The sequence below is a fragment of the Schistosoma haematobium genome, chromosome 2, assembly GCF_000699445.3.
Source record: "Schistosoma haematobium chromosome 2, whole genome shotgun sequence".
In the NCBI taxonomy this organism is placed as follows: Eukaryota; Metazoa; Platyhelminthes; class Trematoda; order Strigeidida; family Schistosomatidae; genus Schistosoma; species Schistosoma haematobium.
Genome location: NC_067197.1, coordinates 15,937,114 through 15,961,685, shown reverse-complemented (window position 1 = coordinate 15,961,685; position 24,572 = coordinate 15,937,114). Strand labels below are relative to the sequence as shown.

The 24,572-nt window shown below is 36.9% G+C and overlaps 1 protein-coding gene across 3 annotated transcripts; it reads right to left on the bottom strand.

Annotated features, from left to right (window-relative positions):
• Positions 1-2,080: 2,080 nt before the first annotated feature.
• On the bottom strand, positions 2,081-24,572 carry POFUT1_1 (GDP-fucose protein O-fucosyltransferase 1; the record flags this gene model as incomplete). 3 transcript variants are annotated; one of them, XM_051214437.1, is made up of 8 exons in its annotated part: positions 2,081-6,991; positions 14,118-14,360; positions 15,696-15,888; positions 15,931-16,093; positions 16,126-16,249; positions 16,283-16,392; positions 16,429-16,534; positions 24,290-24,572. In XM_051214437.1, 7 exons carry the CDS (start codon positions 16,529-16,531, stop codon positions 6,752-6,754), a joined length of 1,176 nt encoding a protein of 391 aa, XP_051067610.1. In that variant the 3' UTR covers positions 2,081-6,751. The 3 variants fall into 3 exon arrangements, with proteins under 3 accessions (XP_051067610.1, XP_035587621.1, XP_051067611.1); XM_051214438.1 differs by lacking the exons at positions 2,081-6,991; positions 24,290-24,572 and adding an exon at positions 11,953-12,368 and having other exon boundaries at positions 14,118-14,310; positions 16,429-17,449; XM_035732313.2 differs by lacking the exon at positions 24,290-24,572 and having other exon boundaries at positions 6,721-6,991; positions 16,126-16,531.

The window sequence follows — 24,572 nt, the reverse complement described above, 5'->3', positions numbered from 1 at the left end:
AGCTCATCGATTTGGATGACGACGCGAGGAACAAATTCTTCAATGTTAAAGAACCGACCGACAAAGGAAAATTTCTCGCACACTGAAACATGGAAGCACCCATTGGTATCACAATAGACGCATCCGAATCAGCGATCGGAGGAATCTTAATCAATAGGTAAATAACACTTGACAACCTTTGGCATTATTCTCATGATGGTTGCAAGACACTGAATCGAGGTTTAGAACTTTCTTTATGTAACTTCTAGCCATGTATTGTGCTGTACAGCACTTACAACATTCCGTTGTGTTTTGACTTAATGGTCAGCTAGTTATCACGTAATCTATTTGTCAATCAAAATACGTTTTATTCGCTCTTATAATGTACTAAACCAATGACATTCGAACGGTCTGATCGGCCTAGCGTCCTATTGGTCCGTTGCTCGCCTAGCCCGTCCAGCTGAGTTCAAAATGCCAACAACAGCCTCCCCTACGAGAATCGAATCATATATATATATATATATATATATATATATATATATATATATATACCAAACAGACAGACCGCAACGCAGCATAAAATAAGAAATACCTTTTGTACTAAATATAGCCAAGAGTGGCTGTGAGCGTGGGAGGCAGTAGTCAATAAACTGAACAAAGCTTAAGAACAGTAAATCGTACAATAATTATATAGGTCAAAATAAAGCTTATAACAAGGGGAATATAGATACACATAATCTAGTTACTGAATATTTATACCATAAGAATATATAAATAATATTAGTCTTTTTTTAAAATATGGTAAGTATAATCCTAACATTATTGAAAATTGTGTATTATTGCATTTCTCGAAGAAACCCCAAATGGTTTCTTCACAACATTTATGTACCCATAAGATGTTTGTGAATAATAATAATATTAATAATAATAATAATAGGTCTCAGACGATACTCGTAATGTAATCTTCACTATGATATAACACGTTGAAGGCCAAGAATTCACTCTTCAGCGATCACGAACCTCCCAGCTTTTGTCTAAGCTCGTCTCTGAACAAACATTCCCCTCGAGAGTATCAACAATTAAACGACATTTCGCAATCGAATTCAGATATACAACACATTCCGGGGGCGAAAAGTGAAGTAGCAGACTCCTTGTCTCGTATAACTTCCTCAGACAATTTCCAAAAGATCAAAATTCTCTTGCTCTCCCAGCTTAATAAAGAAGACACTTATCTTCAGCACGAGTTATCTCCAACAACACTGAAACTACGAACCAAACAGGTGGGAACAGGTAAGGAAACATTACTATGTAACACATCTGCAAGCACGAATCATCCAATAGTGCCGAAATATTATCGGCACAATGTCTTCAATACGTTGCACAGACCTTCTTATCCAGGTGTTCATGCAGTCATCAAACTCATAGCAGAATGATTTTGCTGGCTTGGGATGAATAGAGACATGAGTAAGTGCACACACTCACGTGTGGGCGGTCAGAAATCTAAGTTGATAAGACACAATGAATGTCTCATAGACTCATTCATAAAACCCGACCCTCGTTTCAACCATGTTCATCCGAATTTCGTAGGTTCTTTACCAGACTCAAATGTATAATCTTATCTCGTAACTTACGTAGACCCTCCACTCGACGACCAAGAGCCACAAATGATATTACGGATGAATTGGTGACCCACGCCTCCGTCGAAAGACGAGTAGCAAACTCCGATCTCCCTTCAACTTTCACTCCAAACCGTGGACGCCAGTTCGCATTTAAACTTTGCTCTTATATAACTACACCATTAGGAACCGCACGATCACCTATCACCGACAAGTGAACGGGTTGATGGAACGCTTTCACCGACAGCCTAAGGATTTATTCTCAGTTGCAAGCGTCTCACAGTGCACGGACACTCTCCCACTCGCATTATTGTATACTTACAATGAGGCGCAATCCTGGTTATGTATTTTGGTGTACGGCACTGTCAACAGTCGATAGAAGGTCAAGAATATACTGTACTCGTCGATCACTTATCTCTTCACCTTCCTTATAACCGGTCTTGACACAAGCACTTCCCGGGTATCGGTAACTGGACTACATCTTATAGTCCGCTTTAAGTATGTGACGGCAAACAATGCAGTCGCGGATGAGTTTCCCCGTCAGAGATAGCCTTTGTTGAGATGTCGTGAGGCCCGAAACTATCACTAGTAAACGTACCTGTTAAAATCGTGCGGTAGTTTCTTCACTCCTTCGAAGAACCATGCACACGTGACACCGCATTCGGTGTTGCAGAAATAGGCTTCGATATTATCAGTTCAGAGTAACATAGGATGAAAAATGCTACCTATGTTTTATTCTGAAACAGTTTGGGTGTCTTTAGCGTCATTTTGGAGGTGAGATATATAAATGGACGAAGAATTCTTAGTACGCACAAATAGTATCATAATATGCCCAAAGAAAATATATCTTACGTCACCACAAGGAACAGAGTCCGTTTTTCGGCAAACCAGATCACGCCGATCTCATTGCTAAAAATGTAACGGATATTCAGGATTTAACACATCACCCATAATACTTTTATGATCGAAGGCTACCAACCTAGTCAAGTCAGAAGTCAGGAATGGATGAGTTTGAAATTATATTTGGAAAGTTGAAACATGTCGATAAGCGTTTGGTCTAAGGTCATCTAATAGTTATGATTGATGAGTAGTACAACGCACTCACTCGTGATTCTATAAGAATGCGTAACCGAGCACCTTAAGATAGGGTGCGTTTGGTAAAACTAGTGAAGTCACCATCAGTGTTAAACTTACAAAAATAGTTATTTCGGGGACTTATTTACCACAACAAATGGAAGGGAGTGGAGTGAAAATCTAAATAATCTATCATATGAGAAACTTAAACAAATTTGGCCTTCAGGGTTGACAAAAGGTTTTGTATGAAGAAACATTCACGGCTTCTGTATAAACGTTTTGTCATTTCCTCACGGTTTGACAATTCCATACACTTATTTACAAGTATGTCAGTCTGGTTAACCTATTTTTGGAGCACAAAACCGACGTAACCAGAGTTTATAATGTATATAATCCTAACATAGCAGCCACACACCATGTTTACACATATGAACAACAAATTGCAACATAGGTTTACAGATAATATACTACTGTTTCAGTTACTAAATAAATACAGTCAGCCAAAATATGTGATAGAACATTCATGTAGATATACCAATAAGTTAACAAGTGGGTTTGTTTTAGTACTGTACTATGAGTCTACTACTGTTACATTCTGTTTAGAAATGGCACCTCGTACAAACTGCGACGTTGACGAACCCACAATTCCCAAACCTGGACAATTGAGCTTTACAATCGTGGTGCTAAAAGAGATAAAAAGAAAAAACGAGCGTGAGAATAAACATCAGGAACACTGGTTGACAAAACTCGGCTGTTTGCAAAGGAAGAGAATAAAATATATGAATTAGCAGGTAGAATTCAAACTAATTATTGACACAAATAGTGTCCATGAGTCAACTAACTGGTAAGTAGCTGATAACGGAATCGTGAGATGGACTAGTTGGTACCATCCATACTGCGTTTTAAATCTGAGCAATCCATTAAATAGGTCTGAAGCCTCAGTAGGGTTTTTTTGAAGCAAAAGCTAGTTAAAACTAAATCATTTGAAAGTTGAGTACTTAGTCTTGTAGGTGTGTACTGAATATTTCTCGGGGAACGCTAGCCTGTGAGTCATTATCACTGACAATAAATTATCCCTATTGCATTCATGAGCCAGAAGATATGTCCACCACCATCTACTATTATTGCTAATGACACAATTCAGTAAGTTGCTTTTCTCTTGTGCGAAAAAACTGACCACTTTTAGTGGAACATGCCTATATCTACAAATATTTTCGGGATAGATCTGTTTATTAAAACCAGGTCTTCATTTAATATCACGGGAAAAATTAGTTTGACTTCTACTAGATGGACGGAATGATGGGCACTCACCATAGCCTTTGAAGAAGGCTGAAACTCAGAATAAATCATCGTGAACTAAAACTGATGGTCAAGCTTTATAGCAGTGTGAAATAAAGTGCTTACCGGAACGACGTCTAACAAATTCAGGTCCTACGATATCTTAGTCAATCACTGAGTTCATATTTTGTTGTAAAAGAATGCTTGAGTTGATCTAGATAAACAGTTAGCTGGTGTTGTGTGGTTACACAACCCAGACGTGATAAAGTGCAGACGCTCAACGACGTTTTATCCTGCATCTTTTCCTGCCATACAAGAAGGCCAGTGAATCTAAATGCCACGAAATACACCGTAAGATAAGAAAGGAGGGATTGTGATAAGGTTAAACACCAGGACCTGGAAATATCAAAACGGAACTATCGCAGACAAAAACTTCAAGTTTGATAATTAATTTCCAGATCCGTTTCTCGGTGATTCTGGGGAGTTAAACTGAACAAATAAATGTCTGGATATTATTATCCTTTGATAATGCAAAACAAACTGGATGTGCCCTGGTGTTAGCTCAGTTATGAAAGACAGTTAAAATAGATTGGCTGACTTAGCTTAAACAGAATATACGTTCGACACGAAATTGAAAATCGCACAAACTTTAGAGATCTAATTCGTCCGAGGGCACCGGTTCTCACGAGATTACAGGTAACCCTTGCTGACGAAAGCTAAGTAGCTTGAAACCCAAGTCCGGGGCTTCCTGTCGTCTACCTCCTACATCTCGACATAGTACAGGCGACGTCGACTATTGACCAGATTGCAACGTGATTGATATAATCCAATCTGCACTAAGAAGGACCCGACACACATGACATTGGTCACTACCCAGTGATCAATCAGTTGTAAGTCGAAGTATCCCAACCAAAGTCTGACTTCATAACAGTATTTATTTCAGTGTTCAGCATAACGTCTGAAAGCTAAAATGTATCTTACAAAAATGCATGTTCTGAAGGCTGCTACACTTCCTCGACTCTTAGTGAACGTTAAAACTACACAATAGCAAAACGTCATACGATTTTGTGTAACCACAATGGCAGTGTAGTATTAATGTAACCAAATTGGAACAGATCCATTCTCAACATAAAAACACGACCCTCCATCAGCATTCACGAGACGACCATCACCACTACCTTCATTTATACTAGTCCGTACCATGTAAATCTCTAAGGGATTGGTCGATAGGGTGCTAAGATGTTTGTGGCACATTTATCAGGCTAAAAAACCCAGTTTATCTATCTTCCTTTTGGCCCTTGAGATATTATTAGGTTAAATCGGCAATATACTCTTATGAGATCGGCTTATGAGATGATTACTTTTTGCGAAGTATTGGTAAAGCCTTGCAAATGAAGTAAATAGTAATTGTCTGGAGTAACCGAACTATTAAGGACTTTAAATTGAGCACAATGTCGAACGTCGTTGTTTTCCCGGAATATATGCAGTGGTGGGGTAGGAGGGCTATTGGAGGGTAGTGTAATACCCTATTTCAACATATTGTCAAATTCTTTAGGATTGAGAGGTCAGAAGAAATTGAAGACAGACGTCTTTCAATTCCAAAATGGTGTACAAACGTGTCCCAGATTTTCTAGTTGAAAAGTTGGTTGTGACAGACTAATAAGCTGCTTCAATAGGTCGACAAACTTACCAGTGTGGTGTTATGGTTTACAGGTGAATAGAGGTTTTCATGGATATAGTCCTCTCAAAGTCGACGTTGTGATTAGTGCATACCAGAATGCGGTTCCTGGAGATGTCCTCTAGATTGCTGAACTGTTAGAAATCAGTGTCAATTATTAGTAAGACATCATCTATGAGAAGTACCGTGCTACTCTTGAAGTTTATTATCATCTGTCGACTGACACAGGTTCATCTGAGAGAAACTGGTGACTTAGTGTAACATTGGGGTCTAGTCTTTGTTTGTCCAGTGTGGTAGATGGAGCTTGAATATGTCCATCGGAGTGCGCCCCTGCTTTTCTGTCTGTAACGAACACGAGACGAATGTCTTGACGGCTGTAGCCGACAACCGAAGCCGTCAATTATTGTCGGCCAAAATATTAAAATAAATTGGCTTTGTGCACCGTCTAGCACTGCTTCTGGATCTAAGTCTTAAGACTTGACAAGGTGTCCATTGAAGTCGTGGGTGCTATCTGCCCCGTTAATGTGTTTACCGTCTACCTATGATCTGTGAGTTGAGCTCTGATCAAACCATCCAGCAGGTAAGCCACTGAATGCCGAACAGTTTAGTGAGCTATCCTAAGGTCAAACAACGCGTATTAATCGTAACACGCCATGGATTGACCTATGCAGCAGTGGTTGCACTATTTCCCCAACCTATTATTACTAATACACTTTAATAATGTCATGCCAGTACAATACGGTATCTTGAAATGATAATTCACGTCCATTATTAACCGCGGGATGTGATCTTGATGAAGGCCAGGTCAATCAACATGAGTAGACCGAGACCATCCACATAGATCGCCTACATTGATGATCTATATGCTTTATGAATTTCTTAACAACAATCGGTCAAAATATTGTAATGATTTTATGCCAAAAACAGAAATGTATGTTTTATTTATTACCATGAGTGAAGAGCTATGAATCTTACCTTGTCACGTATTAACGAGGCATCCTAGAAATTACACCGAGTACTATAACAAATGCAAGTTTTATAATGATAAAAAAGTTAACAAGCGAATACAATCTAAGAAATGTAGAAAACACTAACATATTTATGATACACTAATAACTTATTTTTGTTACAGTTTCGACCACCAGTAGTTGACAGCTTTATTTGTCGAATTGCACAATACTTCCAATCCTCTTTGATTTTCAATAGTTAATCCGAAAAACATACTGGGTAAATTCTTTGCATCCCGTTCACGTTTCACCGCAGCAGAGTAAGTTGACACACAATTGAGGATAGCTAAATCGATTCTACCTAACAATGCCAAATCTTCTTCAGGTTTTCGATTAGGTTCCCACACAACACGTTTTACCTAATAATCATTTTAAGAAATGGAGTCATATTTATAATCAAGTACTGATAGTCCAGAAACACTGAAAACACAACAAAATATTAAACAATGAGTTTGTAGGTGTCATTACCAAGGTTTGATTTGATAATTTCGAATAAATTGAGCATTGGGTTGACTGTTATAAATAAAAATAATATATTTGTAATATCCCAATGAGTAGAAAATTGGATTTTCTGACGTTTCGTGACTTAGTGTAAGTCACTTCTTCAGAGAATAAATAACCAAATTAAAATTAATCCAAGTTTAAATAGTACAACGGAACAATGCAGTAATAATATTGGATCAAACAAAAACAGGTCTGAACAAGTTGATGTCTTGTCATTTCTGTCAGGGTGATTCATAAGTGATAAGTATGTAAATTTGTGTGTGTATGTATATGTGCATTGTTTAAGAATGAAAACTTGTGTGACCTTTATGGTAAGACAGGATAGAGTTTAAATTTGTAATATGATAGTGTGAAATTGTGAATACGATCAGACTGAATGCTTAGGATAGATGGTTCAAGTAGGATGTATAGTAAGACCTTCCTTTCTATTGAGAGAAGTAGGATTAAGCATTATATGGAAATGTTTGATGTAATGTGTTTTTGTTTAGTCAGAATATGGGATGTCTTTTGACGTAGTAAATGCGACTCTTTTTCCGGTAGTTGTGAGATCATTGGTTCTACAATTGGTATGTTATTCAAACAAACTAACGGTGTAGCAATGGGATCCCCCGTGTCCCCGATTGTAGCCAACCTTTTTATGGCATACATAGAATCAAATATCTTCGCCCACAATATTATACCACGAATTTGGCTTAGATATGTAGACGATACATTTGTTGTTATAAAAAAGACTCATCTAAGATCTTTTTCTAAACGAATAAATACACTTTCATCACACATCAAATTCACCAATGAAAATGTACATGGTGAGCTACCATTCTTGGATTGCTTAGTAAAAAGAAATCCAAATGGAAGTCTAAACCTATCCATTTACCGAAAACCGACACATTCAAATCGTTATATTGACTTCCATTCAGCACATCCTTTCAGTGCTAAGATCTCGCTAGCCTTAAATCTTTTTAGAAGAGCTAACAAGATCATCACATCAGAGGAAGACAAACAAAAAGAACAAATGAATATAGTTAGCATCTTACAATTTAATAATTTTCCTATGAAGATTATTAAAAGCATATTAAAACAAAACAATTTATTACATTATAATAATGATTCGAATGAAATGCCATGGATTGGTACTGTAGTTCTACCATACCGTCATGGCACAACAGAAGAAATCCAAAGAATCTTAAAACATCACAGAATCAAAGTGTATTACAAAACAACGGACACACTACGTAATACTTTAGTTCGTCTGAAAGACAAAATCCCGTTCATGTCCACACAGAACTGGGTCTACAAATTAGGTTGTATTGATTGTGATGCCTATTATATTGGAGAGTCATCCCGCGAAATCGTGACTAGAGCCAAAGAACATATTAGGTACACAAAGAAACCTCCTAACAATCCTGTAGAATTGAACCAACTTCAAATTAAATCGGCAATAGCAGTTCATGCCATTTTCAACAACCACCAAATCGATTTTAAAAATATCAAAATATTGTAAAAAGACTTTTCCAACTACAAAGAAAGGAGGATAGCTGAGGCGTTCCATATAATGCTTAATCCTACTTCTCTCAATAGAAAGGAAGGTCTTACTATACATCCTACTTGGACCATCTATCCTAAGCATTCAGTCTGATCGTATTCACAATTTCACACTATCATATTACAAATTTAAACTCTATCCTGTCTTACCATAAAGGTCACACAAGTTTTCATTCTTAAACAATGCACATATACATACACACACAAATTTACATACTTATCACTTATGAATCACCCTGACAGAAATGACAAGACATCAACTTGTTCAGACCTGTTTTTGTTTGATCCAATATTATTACTGCATTGTTCCGTTGTACTATTTAAACTTGGATTAATTTTAATTTGGTTATTTATTCTCTGAAGAAGTGACTTACACTAAGTCACGAAACGTCAGAAAATCCAATTTTCTACTCATTGGGATATTACAAATATATTATTTTTATTTATAAAAATATTAAATAAATTTTTTTAAAGATACAAACCGAGAAACGATTGATAATCAGTAGGAGGTACATGCATGGAAGTGTAAAGGAATTTTCAATTACCAATAAGTTGACTTCATTTACCACATTTGATTTTTATTTAGGACAAACTTCAAGGAACTCAAGACTACAAGTGCTGCAACTATGATTCAATTCCATTCAAACTGTTAAGAGAATTTGAAACAAATAATCCAGGTCCATGAGTAAGCCGCAATCAAGCGTTATATTGTAGTAAAAACGAATCGAAAACACGCATAGACAACTGTAAAAACGCACTTCTTATTACTAGTTACCATGTTTTTACTTCTAAAACACTACAAGATATTTGTGGGGTTTTTACACAAATCGTGTAAACGTTGGATTTCGATAGTTTAAATCAAGAGTAAATTGCTGAAGTATATTGTGCTCATATTGTAGTGAACAGAACACGGATGGGTACAATCGAATGTATTTAACACAAAATTACAGAGCATCTCAATACATTCTGAGAACCATATATCAAATAGTTAATTTGCAAAATGTCCACCAATTGTTTCAAAATGCCTCAGACTTCATTCTCCTTGCATTTTCATACAAATTGCATTCTATTCCCGCTCTGGCTTTCTTGATCTTCCCCCATCTTCCGCTGTCAGACATTACATTCCAGACTGGCGTCATATACTACTTATATCAATATAAGTAGCACGCACCACAATATGACAGGTCATTAGCGATAAACAGAAATTTAGGGTTCATTCTACAAAGTACAAAGTCTGCACCTCTAAACAGACTCCTTGACCAAAACCTTCTATCTGTTAGTACAGATGTCGAGATCAAATCCCAATAACGTTATCGTTTACTGTTTCAGTCGACTTACAGAATGTGCGGATATTCTCAATTTGAAACCAAAGACTGCTAATAGACGCCTGTGGTCAGTCGGTAATTTGAAATGTTTACTGTGTAAATGGAGTGCCGTAAAAGCAACCAATAGTGTCTCTTCTACACATGACCATAGCGTCTTCACGCTGTTGTCTGTGTTCTGGATGTATGCATCACTGTTCAAATGCTTCGTTTGGGAATTCATAACAGCACCCACTTCGTATGCAGCTGCAAATGTTAACCGGAATTTCGATCATAGTGCACCAAGAGGTCAGTTTCGACCAGTTTTTTTAGTTCTTTAGAGGCCGTCTATCCAGTTTCACTTGATAGTCATTCCGAGTAAATAATAAACTAGTGTCTGTTTCTCGTGTAGAGGTGGAGAAAATGCTTAATATTAATTATCCAGTACTAAGAAGGGACGTAGAGTAGATACGTTATGAGGTGCAGGTATTCTCTAGATTGATTCAATTCTTTAGGGTCAGAGAGGTATTTAGAGCTATCGATATGCACTCCCCAAACACAACTTACGAGAAAACAAATCAATATTGATTTGGGTGAATTTCCGTTACAATAAATTATTCATTGCTTATGAACTTTCAATACATTTTCACTATGATTTGTGTTTAGCAAAAAATACACAGTTTATAAATACTAATCATCGTAATTGATGCATAAACGATTAACTTGAATGTATTATCAACAAAATTTCCATTACTAAACTGGTCTTTTTACCCTTGTTACCAGGGTAGGAAAGATGAGGCCATATGAAGTCTCGTCCAATTTATTAAAGTCATAGTTGCAGAATATTACCATAGAGCACGAATGCATCACTCCACGAGTTGGAAATAGATGAATGATCCGCTAACAACTAGCTGAGCGCCGACACAGTTTCTGCAAAGGCACAGCTGAATGAATTTCTATGTAACGTAAGGTGATATTTGTTAAGTTCAATACAAAGCAATTTCAATAATAGCGTATTACACTCCATGAGTTTTATTGGTGTGCAAACTGGACGCTAAAATGTTTATGTAACGTCAGTGCCATTTATTGGATGGAATATTAGTTTCTGGTGTGGCGCATATAAATCTGGTGCCCCCTTGTACCAATATTTATGTGTTCAAATAAATAAATATATATTAGTTTCTGAGTCACAAGTAAACATGAAGATATTGCTGATGATATCTGTGTACACTGAAGATTCTTGGTTTAATATACTTGAGATTGCTTCTGAGAAAGGTTTCATATTTCCAGCAACTTAAGACATTCTTCTAATAACTACTTCGATGTTTGTGTGGTTTATTCCTATGCAAATAAAGCCTGAATAGAAATATCTCCTTTTTATTCTTGCCTACTGGCTGCTTCTGCTACCTAACGACAACACTTCAAACACCATATACCCCAAACGTTGCCACAGAAAAAAAAACAGTTTCTGAAAAGGTAGCGCTGTATTTCCAAAAATCAAAAATGTGGTACGACAGTCTTATTTATGTAATGATGAGAATGACCTTGGATAAATACAAAAAACAAACTGAGAGAAAAAGTAATCAATTAAGAATAACGAGACGTTATCGAAGACTTGTTTACTCATCAGAATTATAATTTATTAACCAAAGGAACAAATCTAAATAATCTGAAACCTTCTTATAGGCTGTACGATGCGTAAAGCAAAGTGAACGGCACATAATAGTGGGTATTTGACAAATTGAAAAACGTTAATTTAATCAGTGCATTATCATTTACCTATAATTTACGTCGTCATAATTTTCAAGTGTTCTTAAACTTCCTAAATGTACGCAATATAAACCAGAGTTAGTTGGTCTACTGTTTTATCTGAACAGTATGGAATTGTAAACGAAGACTAGAACTAATGTATTTTATAAAAATGTCATAGTAAACAGTCCATAGTAGAACAAATGTTTAAAAAGCGTTCTTATCAAGTGAAAATTCCGAAAAAACTGATATGAAACAAATGTATTTGAAAACAAGTCGGAAAACAATTTCACCCCATACAATATCTACTGCAAAAGACAAGAGAATCTTACAGCTAATGTTGAACATCTTTCTAATCAGTGCTCAATTTTTTGTAATTATTACTGATTATGTTTCACATGAACAATTTATGAATAATGTTGCTTAACGTTGATTTGCTGAAGTACCAAATAGATGAAGATACCCATATTTTCGAAAACTACTTAGAGAACAGAACGAGTGCCTCAACAAAAGTATGATATACACCAAAGTTAGTGCATTGAAGACTGGCCATTATATGGGTCACATAGTGGATGAAAAGATGGGCAACTCTTAGACTTGGCTACCATTATAATACTGCCCAGAAAACTACATGAACCTACTTGGAAATAAATAAATAAATACAAACAACCGTTGGCAAATACGGATACAACAATAGGTGATCTAAAATAGTTTCAAAAAGACTGAAACTCCGAGACGTAGAATGATAAAACAAAAGACAATGTAGAGGTAAAGTCATACCGCCCCCAAATGCCCTAGTACGGCCGAAAGTATGGAGGGTCCGCTCCCCCTCTCGAAATGCTCTCACATGGCCACGCGTATATAGCCTCTGCCAGGGAAGTCCTACTCATTGCCTTCTCGCACCACGGGTGTTGTTTATGAAATTAAGAGGACGAAAAGCGAACGTCCGGCGCTCTAACCGGGATGGTGTACATGGATAGTCCACCTAGGGGAGTTGGACAACCCTCATTCCAAACCAATGGTGCACATGGGCTCCAGTATCCTGAAGGAACAAGTGGCGTATGAACTAATCGTTGGTCACCGGCTACGATGGGACTGCAGCTCCTCATGATGCTCCACTGCCTTGTGGATCAGACCTTCAAGTCGAAGGCACCGGGTGTGGCCCCCTAAGAAAACCACCCGCTTCAGTTTGGGCACCCGGGCAGTATCACAGCCCTCACACATATCGAATGAGATTTGTGTGGCGCATATGTATCTGGTGCCCCCTTGTACCAATATCTATGTGTTAAAATAAAGAAAGAAAGAAAGAAGTCGTACCACTTGTTTGATAGAAGTGTATAGATGCCAAAACATTTTCTTCAGAAACCTACCTCCTATGCATCCATATGCGATAAAAGGTGAATCAACAACCTTAACACTAATCAACAATAAGACTTATATAAATCGTGTCCTGCTTCATCTAATATTAAAGCTAAGAAATTAAAAGAAATCTCATAATTATGCTTCAAAGACCATATACAAACAAATAGGGACTAACCGCAACAAACTCATTTGTTCAAAGGGGTGTTTCACTCCCAAACTTTGATAATTTCATAAATCCACCGATAAGAATCAAGTGACCCTTTGAATTCTATATGAATTCTTCGTAATAAATGAAATGCTTCAAATACGACAAATCTTAATTTAGGAAGACGACACATAAATCTAACCAGTTGTTATAAAGTAGAAGTTTCTCAGGACTAGTAAGAGACGGCGCTTCGCTTCTACTTGGAGATACGGTAAAAACAATGGAAGAGCCTGTAAATATTAATCGATGTCATTACTAATGGCGACTTGGTTAAAATAACAAACACACACAATAATTAGTATATCCATCAGTATAACTTATAACGACTGATTATTTAGTATCAATTACATATTTCTACTTTGGCTTTCTTGGACTATCTCTACGGAATTTCAATCGTTTTCATCGACAAATGTTAGACACTATAGCTTCTAATTTATTTCGAGTGGAGTCTTGCTGTATTTTTTTTCATACTTTATATGAAAAAGTAACTAGAGGTCTTTCGAGAGAATCTTAGTATAACTATTTTTTAAGAGATACTCATCTACTAGTTAAGAACCTTGATACAGATGAGGTTCTCAGTGAGGACAAAAATTGATTAAATAAACTATCCATCGATGACATACCAAAAAAACTTGTTACTACAAATACTACAGACTAAATAAAAAACTCCATAAAAGCCTATTGTATATGAACACCTTGACATTTTATAGATTTAAAAATGTAAGGAAATTAAACATTCAACTGAGTAATTGCAACACTTAGAAACAATATTTTCAAATATTTTTAAAAGTTGATTAAAATAAATGAAATGTCTTCACTTACAGTTGTATCACTAAAGTGACGGCGAATTAATGACAACATAGGATCATTATCAGTAGATACATATATAGTTTTTGCTTTAATTAAACGAACACCGTACGAAATTGTATGAAGAACTGATTCTTTTGAGGGGATGCACATATCTTCTGTTACTTTGTAAGGAGGAAGTTCATTAAAATCACCATGGCACTGAGCGCTTGAGAACAAGATACGTAAACCACTTTTTAAATGTGAGCAAGCATTTGACTAAAGTATACACGTAGAAAAAGTACGCATTTACTTGCTTGTTTAGCCTTCTCAGAAATGAGATATTAACAAAAACAATAAAATTAAGAATCGGCTTTTTTACATTAGTGAGCCATTATCTCCCTTTTTTATATTAAAACAGATTTATACTAAACACCTAGGTGTAATGCAACTAAGAAATTGCAAACAAGTTGCTAAGGCGGTTGCAAGAATAGTCAGGTTTTATTAGAAAGGTTAAAACATCTTCGGGAACGATAACCGCTCGCATAGTTCCTACCAATTCGATTTTCCGCATGACCTTTACTCTCTGATTCGTTGCCATGTTTTTTAGTTCGCTAAATTGCTACATGCTCGAAGGTCATATTCTGCTAGTATAGTGACAACTTCGTTCGAGTTGCTTTTCCTACCACAATATCAAGTTACTATGGATACAGTGGTCTTCTGTATTCATAGTACCGGTGTTGGAGATGGTTGGAAGAAAGTTAGGGGCGGCCAAACCAAAACGTGGCATCAGTGCTTGAAGTCACTAACTTTTAGTCTGAGCCATGTTGATAGATGCAGACTACTTGGTTGCGGTCCGCGTGACTATCGTAACCAATGGTTGGAGACTCTTGGTGACATGGCTCAGAATCGATCACAATGGCGTCGGTGTATACACTCTCTGTCTTCCCTTAAACTAAGAGATTAAAATCGCTTTATATCTTTCTTTCTACGAACTAGTTCTTTCTTCCTGTACCATATCCTTATCGCAATCTTTCCTTTATACATTATCACCTTTGAATTAACTACTTTTATGAATCCGGTGTCCATCTTGTTGTGTTAATGAGGTATGGCAACTTGGACCGATGCATATATGTGCCTGGTCCTACGTTGTAGCTGACTGACTGAGTGATATCAAGTTACTTGCAATTCCATCTTCCTCCTGTCTTAGCTGTCGAGATTTGATGTGTTAAGTATAACTGACTGTTGTCATTTCCCAAGAGAACTGATCGTATTAGAGAAGCTCAATCGTTTTCGTTCCTAAATCCGTAACATCGTAGGCCGTACTGAACACAAGTGTACTGTGTTTTAACTTATATTGGCTATTCAAAAGCCAATAATTCTTCTTCCCATGCATCAACAGACAGATGAAAATCTTAACACATGACCTGGTTGTTCACCAAACAATCTTACCGCTACCCTAGCAATTAATACAGAGAAAATAATTGAATCACTCAAAAAAAGCATACACTAAGATAAAAAGGATTATTACCGTTGGGTACAAGTATTAAGCATAATTTTTACTCTCAATTCCTCGAGTAAACAATAAAACTTATAAATCAAAATACAACTCACAAAATCCTCCCCATTACGTAAATGAACTCCAACTACAGGTTTATTTAACCATCGATTTATAAAATTCTCGGTGACTAGATTAATATGACTAATCCATTCTAAATAACGATGGAATACACGGTTTTCAGGACGAACAGGGAAAGACGAAGGCGGTCCAATGAATGCAAGAACTGGGTAAGTTTCTGAAGGAAATCTATATTTTAGAAACATTTATGATAGGCATTAGAAAACTTACAACTGATCCCACTTCTCTTTAGGATCATCTGTACTTAGAGGAAAATAGAAACTAGAACCTGTGAAACTGACATTAAATTTATCCCAAAATTCTTTGAAAGGATTCCCGTTTTTAGCATTACAATCATTAAATAAAGGACCCGATCTAGGTCGAAAGCATAACGCTTTTAAATGCAAAATAGCTTGAAAAAGGTACCTGTACGTTTAGCTGCTGGCCAGATGACAGGAGCTTCATTCAACATAAAACTCTCCAGTGAAACAAACTGATGAACTGGTAGAAGTGCAGTGATGTTAAATAAGTTTCCAAAAGGCACAAAATTCTGAAGAATATTAAAATAACTGTAAAAACTTACAGCCTGCAAAGATGACATAATGTTCCATGGAGGCAAAACAAGAGTACGGTTTAGTTTAATTGCAAATGCAATCATACCTAGGAACTGTTCTATCTGGTTTCCAAGCCGACCTACTAAAATACAAGCGACCATTGCACAAAACATACCCATGCATGGACAGTAGGTTATATAAGCAACATTACATTGTATCACATATTGACGAACAATCATGGTCCAACAAAGAATAAATTTTATGTCGTCGATTCTCATTCTCTAAAAACGTTGAATAAACCATCGTCAAATAATACAACTCAGAACTAATTGGAAAAGATTACACTTAGATAATAAAGTGAAGTTAACAAAAGTACTTTACAATTTTTCCTTACGGATATCTATTCGATCCAAAAGGTTTACGAATAAGTACTTGAGAAAGTATTCACGCCTAATAGTTACTTCAATACAATACAACTTAACAAATAGAAAGGACTTGACAAGTGAAAATTTAATTAAAGAGCACATTATCAATCCAAGGTTCATTTAAAGAGTAGATTACAATCAAAAGCTTATTAATATTTTACCATATACATTAGATATATTGCTCGCTTAAGATGATAAAACACCATGCTACGGCACGTTTTCTCAGTATTAATTAAAATCAGGTATCAAAATCTTGGAAATTGGAACAAATATGCTCTCTCAATGATACTTAAAGATGGATAGAACTTAGGATTGAAAACAACAAAGACTTTGGGGGAGTTTCGTGGTCAATATAGTAACTAATTAATAAACCACTAACATAATGAACTGTTTGTTTGTCTGACTTGATACTAGCTATGATTGTATTTATCTTCTAGTTTAGATGTATTTTAAACTACCCGAGACCATCATAGGTCAAAGCTTTTTACAAAGAGATGAAAATGTTCAAATTCAGAACCCGAAAAATAGCCTAAACAAAAGTGTAACTTCTTAATTGTTCAGTAATATGCTGACTGACTGAATATGCTAATTAACCAGTTAGTTGATTTCGTATGCATGCAAAAGAAATGACCTTTTCTTAACATTGGTGAATTTGTGACGAAATTTAGTACTTCCGATTTACGCTTATCTTGCACATATGTGAGCAGCAGCTCTGCTGTAGTTGTGATCTAGTCTCTACAAGAATACTGTAAGTATCCCGTATTGTCCAATTTACCAGAATATATATATATATATATATATATATATATATATATATATATAAACCTCACTCAACCAACCTCAGTCCATTAGTCAGCATAGTGGCTGACCGACCTATAAGATCTTAATTTTAGCAAGTTTTTAAACAGTGTGAAACGTTTGAATTTGTCACCCTAACCAAATAAATTTGATGGAAACTAGAGATAAAGACGTATCCCCTGTCATTTTAGACCAACCTATTTGACAACTTACATACAAATTTAAACGTTGTAAACAACTTGAAACTTCGGGTGCTAGAAAAGTATGGGATTTACAACTCTGCTGCTCAACATAAAATATAAATTCACAGTGAAACACTGGTTCGTAAAAAGGGTTACAATTACACCGATAGTATAGAGCTACAATACTCACTGAATGAAAAGAGTAACCATGAATTATATATTAAAAGTCACTGTTTAATCCCAAAAAGTGAAACGAAATGAATCAAGACTACACTTTAAGGGAGAGTTTATCTAGCGAATAAATCTGCTGATTGACTCGAGTAATGTACGTAGGTGCAGGGGTGAGGAGTAGTGCCTTCAAAATAATAGAATTTAACCTAACAGGAATCCTATTAACCCAATATATATGTAAATTTACTAATTCTTTATCGCTGGGGTCATAAGCATTTCAGTGTTACCTATCTATTCCGTCTTATCGTTCTATGCCATAATTGGTTATTTCGATCTACTTTCCATCTGTCATTGCTTTTACAAACTGTGACCATGACCGATGAGTTTGAGAAACAGTGTCCATTCATTGGTCTGCGAGTTTTATACAACAAGGTAACATGGAGGCTATGACTTCGAGTCTAGGCCCAATGTTATTTCAATATGAGTTAATCCAAATAACAGACAGTAAACAAGTGCATGCATGAAAAAAGACTTTAAACGTACAGAATAAAATACATTCTCCTAAATAACAAACAAACCCCTTTTTTATATTTTGATTTACGATACATCAACACTGTAATGAAGACAAAATATCACACACATTACAATGATAACACATCTGACAACGTCCAGTGATATAGGTATATTCAAGTCCTCAGTAGTTTGCCATGAGCATATCTGGGTAACCATTAGTGAGGTTTCATGAGTGCATGGCTGACAACATTTTTAGCCATGAAGTCATATCCCCCCGGTAGCATAAGTTTCAGTACGTAGAATATGCATTTTACACATTTTTCATTAGTATACTAACTTCTTATTTAGAAATTTCCTTCAGTCTACACTCAAGAAGTTGGCAATTATAACTGCCTCTGTTATGAAGGAGATTCTTATTGTGACCACCAAGTGGCTCAATAATAAAAAATTATACACGTATCCGGATAGTTCAATAGACATCGCGTTAAGGAACAGCGTAAAATGGGACGACAGTTGACCCACTGTCAAATGTGTCGTTTTGCACTATTTCGATCAGTTATAAATATATTAATTATTCACCTACAAACGATTCTGGTTGTGTATTAGACTTGGTTGTTATTGATCAGTGTAGTTGAATAAAGTAACTCATGATGAAACACCATTCCGTTGCACAGAGACAAACCCAGACGGTGGGCGAGTTATTAATGTTCACCTTTTGCAGCAACATGGTGAAGCAAACGCCTAATGCCTGCATGGTTATGTCGATTTGGATGTCTCAGAAATGTAAGCTGGGTACACTTAGGGGGAATATCCAAAAATTGGGCTGTTATAAACTTTAACTTCTCCAAATGTTAAGTAAGTCTATTATCTCTACAAAGTTGTATAGATAATTTCAACGGAAGTAGAATCGTTGCCATTAGCCAGTGCATTGACGCCTGGTAATGGTTCAACTGGAGATGATCATGTTTAGTTCGAAGGTCCTCAGTCTTACAAATTGTCAAGGATAAACGTGAGCATGACGAAACTCTCAGCCAACGTTGCCCAATCGTCAGCCAATGATACAGATGTTATCATTAAAAAACACCCATATTAAATCATCAGTAAAAAGATTGACGAGGGATTAGCTAGGTTACAGTTCTCTTTACTAACAGCAGAATATTTAGAAGAGTTAGATGCAAATCTTCCTTCACCAAGCAGATACTTGACATAAATCTAAAAGTAAAATGGTTTAGTTTACAATTTGTTTACTTTCTAGACAGGAATGATAACTAGGTCGGTGCATAACCAGCCGAAAACATCGATTTCATCCTAGATATTAAGACCGGAATATACAACTAAAGTCACCTTGATGGGGACGACGACGAAACGAAGTATTTCCGAGTTCGGATTCAACAACAGTATAAGACTACTACATTTTGTGTCACTTATTTACAGCGTGGAATAACACGTAAATTCTTATCGACCAATATTAACGAAAACGATCTTGTTACAGTTTACGATATCGTTAATCAAGGGCATTTTTGCAGCATAAAATAAGGTGAGCTAGCATTACTATAAAAGGGAGTAACAATTTCAACAACTTTCCGCTAGTTGGACGCCGGCATCAGCTCTTTGAGATCACATTGGTAATAAACATTTTGAAAAACACTACTTATAAATTACGAATCCATTTCAAGCAAACAACAAAACGGGGAAAAAGGCAAAATCTGAGGATATGTGTGCGACATTGGCTAAGAAAATTTGGTGTTTATTCAGGCGAAATTGCAACTAAATGTTATCTTTCTTGCATACGATAGGGAAATTATCAGACACTTCTTTTAAATGTCTCAAACGAAATGAAGATTTTGCAAATTCACATCAATCAGAATAATAATTGACGTCTCATTTAAAATTTATTTTCATTGTCATTAATAGTTGACACAATTAGCACAAACATTGAAATCCCAATCACAGCGACGTCTTCGTACTAACTTACTAGTTCCATAGTCGTCGTTCGACACTTAAGAAAATACAAAACGAATGTCATGAACAGTCCCAACATGGAAGACAGTAGCGAGAAAGGCGTACATTACAAAAATGATTTATTAAAAAAATCCAACATCCAGAGTTTCCGCAATCAGTAGTTTGTCATTCACACCCTTATCACCACTGCGTATCCTAAGATGTAATAGACGAAATCACGTAGGAAGAGATTTGATCCAAAATACTTAATAGTCATTTCACCTTTATTGGTTGCTTGTAAGGATGTGAATTTGTAACTTCTCGCGTCGTAGGAGACATTTAGGCGGAGTATCTTATTGCTTCCCCATCCTCTGCAGAAAAACGGCTTTTAGTTGATAATTCACCTGAACAAACACGACATTTTTTTTAGCCAGTGTTGCCCAGATTGCCTCAAAGTTGGGCCAGAATTCCCGTTTTTAGTTCAGTTATTAGATATGTATGAGCTTCACCAGTTAAAATCATGAAAACAGATTAGTGACGTTAAAAAAAATATAATTTTATTTAGCGCTGAATAATATACGATCCAGCATCACGTAATCCAGAACTTGTGGTAGACCAAAAATAGATCAATTCAAATATAGTAATAAAGTTATTACGTATAAACGGTAATGTTATAATATATCAGTTATAAGTTATAAACACAAATAAAAATTTAAGAACGTTACTTAAATCAGCAAAATTGGGTGTGTTTGAGTTGTATTTGGTACCAGAATCCACAATTGTAGATAATTAATAGTTCCAATGGGATTGTTATGGTTCTAGTAATCTAGCCAAACGTAGAATATAATGTAAATGCGACTGCAGTCCATAAATGTAAATATTAGATGATTTAGAGTTCAGTTATCATAACCACAAGTAATAGAGAACGAATTCCAAGGAGCACAAGTGGTAGTGCGTCACTCCACTTCGATGTATCGGCTTGTGCCATCAGAGAGCTTTTCAATTGGCGGTGAAATCTTTCGACCAGACCATTAGCTACTGGATGTTAAACTGTCGTTTCGATGTGGTTCACTGCGAGAAGTTTGGTAAATTCCTGGAATAGGATGGATTGAAACTGAGGAACACAGTCTGTAGTGACAATAGGTGGTACTCCATAATTTGATATCCAGAGATCGAGAAAAACTGCTTCGACAGTTTCTGCTTATTTGTCTTTGATGGGGCATGCTATCGCCCATCTGGTAAATCTGTCTACAGCGGTAAGGATATGTGTAGAGGAATTTCATGGTGGAAGAGGACCAACTATATCTAAATGTACATCCTGGAAACGTCTATCAAGTAAAGAAAATTTTCCAATAGGGATGACTGTGTGTCTTCGAACCTTGCGGCGTTGACACTGTATGCAGCTTCGTGTCTATCTTTTTATATCCGAGTTAATTTTGGGCCAGACAAAGCGTTCAGGAATGAGTTTGGTTGTGGCCCGGATGCCAGAGTGTGAAAGTTCGTGCAGTTGTTGGAATATACGTCGTCGAAAGGTTTCGAGAATGAAAGGATGGTTGTTGCCAATTGAAACATCGCAGATAATGGATGAACCGAAGAAAGGAATAGGTACAGATTTGAGGATCAAGCTAAACTTCTCTTTGCAGGTTTTTAGTTCTGCATCGTCTACTTGTAATTTGGCTATGGTTTCAAGACTAATGTCGTGTTTCTGCACCAGCATGTTGATATCCTTTCTCGATAAGGTATCTGTGACTATGTTGGAATGTCCTTTGATGAACTGATTGTCTGTAGTGAATTGTGAAATATAATCCAGTTGTCTTGCTTCGCGTGCGGAATTTCTGTCGTACAACGTGTTAAGAAAGTAGCATAAGGGTTTATGACCCGTCACTATAGTGAAGTCGCGTCCTCGTAACAGGAAGTTGGAGTGCTTTACCGCTAAGTATATAGTTAGTTCTCGTTTGAAGGTGCTGTAACGTTCCTGTGCAGGCGAGTCGTTCGGAAAAAAATGCTATAGGTGTAATGACGTCGTTGACTCGTTGTTGTAGTACTGCCCCTGCAGCTTTTTGAGATGCGTCATTGCATAGAACTAGGTGAGACGTGGGGTTAGTATTTAGGTGCTGTAGCATAGGACGTTGGATATCATAGAATTTGCTTTCTCGAATGCTGTTTCGGTGTCAGGAGGCAACATGAAGATGTCGTCCTTCTTTGGCTTCGCTTCCTTTTTATCCAGCTTCAGCAAATCCGTTATGGGTTGTAACGTATCTGTAAATTTAGGTAGGAAGCGTCGATAAAAGTTGCACATCCCGAGGAGTCGATGTAATGATTTTATTGAATTTGGTTCAGGGTAGTTGATGATAGCTTCCACTTTTTCTTGTAGTGGTTTGATTCCCTGAGAGTCGATGTGATGTCCCAGAAACTCACGACGCCATGCTTTCTGAAGCGGTCAAAGAGGATCTGTAAATGTTGTACATGTTCTTCAATGGATGAGCTGGCTATTAAAACATCATCAACATAAACGAACACGAAGACTAAACCCCTTGTAAGTTCGTCCATGAATCGTTGGAATGTCTGAGCAGCGTTTTTTTAGTGCGAAAGGCATTCCTATGAAGTTAAACAAGCCAAAAGGTGTAAATATTACTGGTCTTTCAATATCTTCGGGAGCGATCGGGATTTGGTGATATCCTCTGACAAGGTCGAGTTTCGAGAAAATCTGTTCTCCATGTAGATTCAGTGAAAAATCGTGTAGATGAGGGATTGGATATCTATCTAAAGTCGTTTGATTATTTAGACGACGGTAATCTCCGCATGGGCGGCAGTCTTAACTTTTTTTTCGGAACCACATGTAGAGGCGAAGCCCATGGGCTTCTAGACTGTCGGATGATGCCTAGTTGCATCATGTGTTCAAATTCTCGTTTCGCAATCGTTAACCTGTGTGGTGGCAGTCTCCTCGGCCTAGCGCATATTGGTGAACCTGTAGTAGTTATATGTCGTTAGGTATGATGTAAGGTGTATTCCTTTTGGTAATCCACTCGTGTGATACATTTATATTTCGACAAGATGTCGGTGAGAACTTTGTTCATTAATTTTATTATTCGAACCCCGTGAATTTCACAGTTAGTAGTGATTGTACCATCCACGTGTAGACGGATGTTCTCATCGATTAGTTTCTCTCTACTCATGTCTACTAACAGGTTGTATGCGCTGAGGAAATCGGCTCCGAGAATCGGTTGCTTGGCTTGCGCTACGATGAAAATCCACGTGAAACGTCGTCGAAGTCCGGGGTCTAGGGTCAGAGACTGCTCTCCGTAGGTTTTAATGATAGTTTCGTTGGTCGCTTGGAGTGACACCCTACTACATGTGGTGTGTCGCCGTCTTGAGAGCTGAAGTGGGATGATGCTTATTTCGGCTCGTGTCTGAATTAGAAATGCGAGCTCTGACGTGGAAAAGACGGCTTGCCGTGTGGCCAGAAACAGCCGCCGCCATCACTGTTTGGCATGATCGTTTCCCTGAGTCTCGTGATATCTTGTTGAGAATGTGCACGGTCGTGTGCAGAGCAGTGTCTTTGCACCATATTTCTGATGGCACCAACAAATTCTGGTGGTCCCGTTAGGTGGTTCAGACCGTTTAGTCAACACAGGATAGATAACAACAGATATCGACGTTATGATTTTATGAAGACAGAAAACCCTATCTGTTTTCTGATCTGCATTGGTGTGCAACGCTGAATGAGGCCAGGTTGAAAGGAACGTAGATCCGGAAAGGTTGGTTCAGAATTCGGTGGTGGCATTCAACTTCCAGTCAGTTAATAACTGAGGATCGCTTACATAGGACAAGGTTCCCACCATAGGCGAGCTGATGTAGAAGTTGAGAAATAAAGGAACACACAAAATAATAAAAGGGAATAGGCAAGTGACGCAATGCGAAACAAAAACAAATGTGTCTTGTACTTTTAAAGGGTACGTTTTAGTCATCAGGCAAAACAGAGAAAAATGTTACTTAGTATACTCACCCTTCCATCGATAGTTTTATTTATTATTTATTTGAACACATGAATATTGGTACAAGAGAGCGCCAATATATATGCGCCACAACTCGAACACACCCAATTTTGCTGATTTAAATAGTGTTCTTAAATTTTTATTTGTGTTTATAACTTATAACTGATACACTATAACATTACCGCTTATATGTAATAACTTTATTACAAGTTTCGAATCGATAAATTTTCTGTCCACCACAAAATGAATAAATAAAACGGGGAAAGGTAACAGTAACGCACTATTCAAAATAAC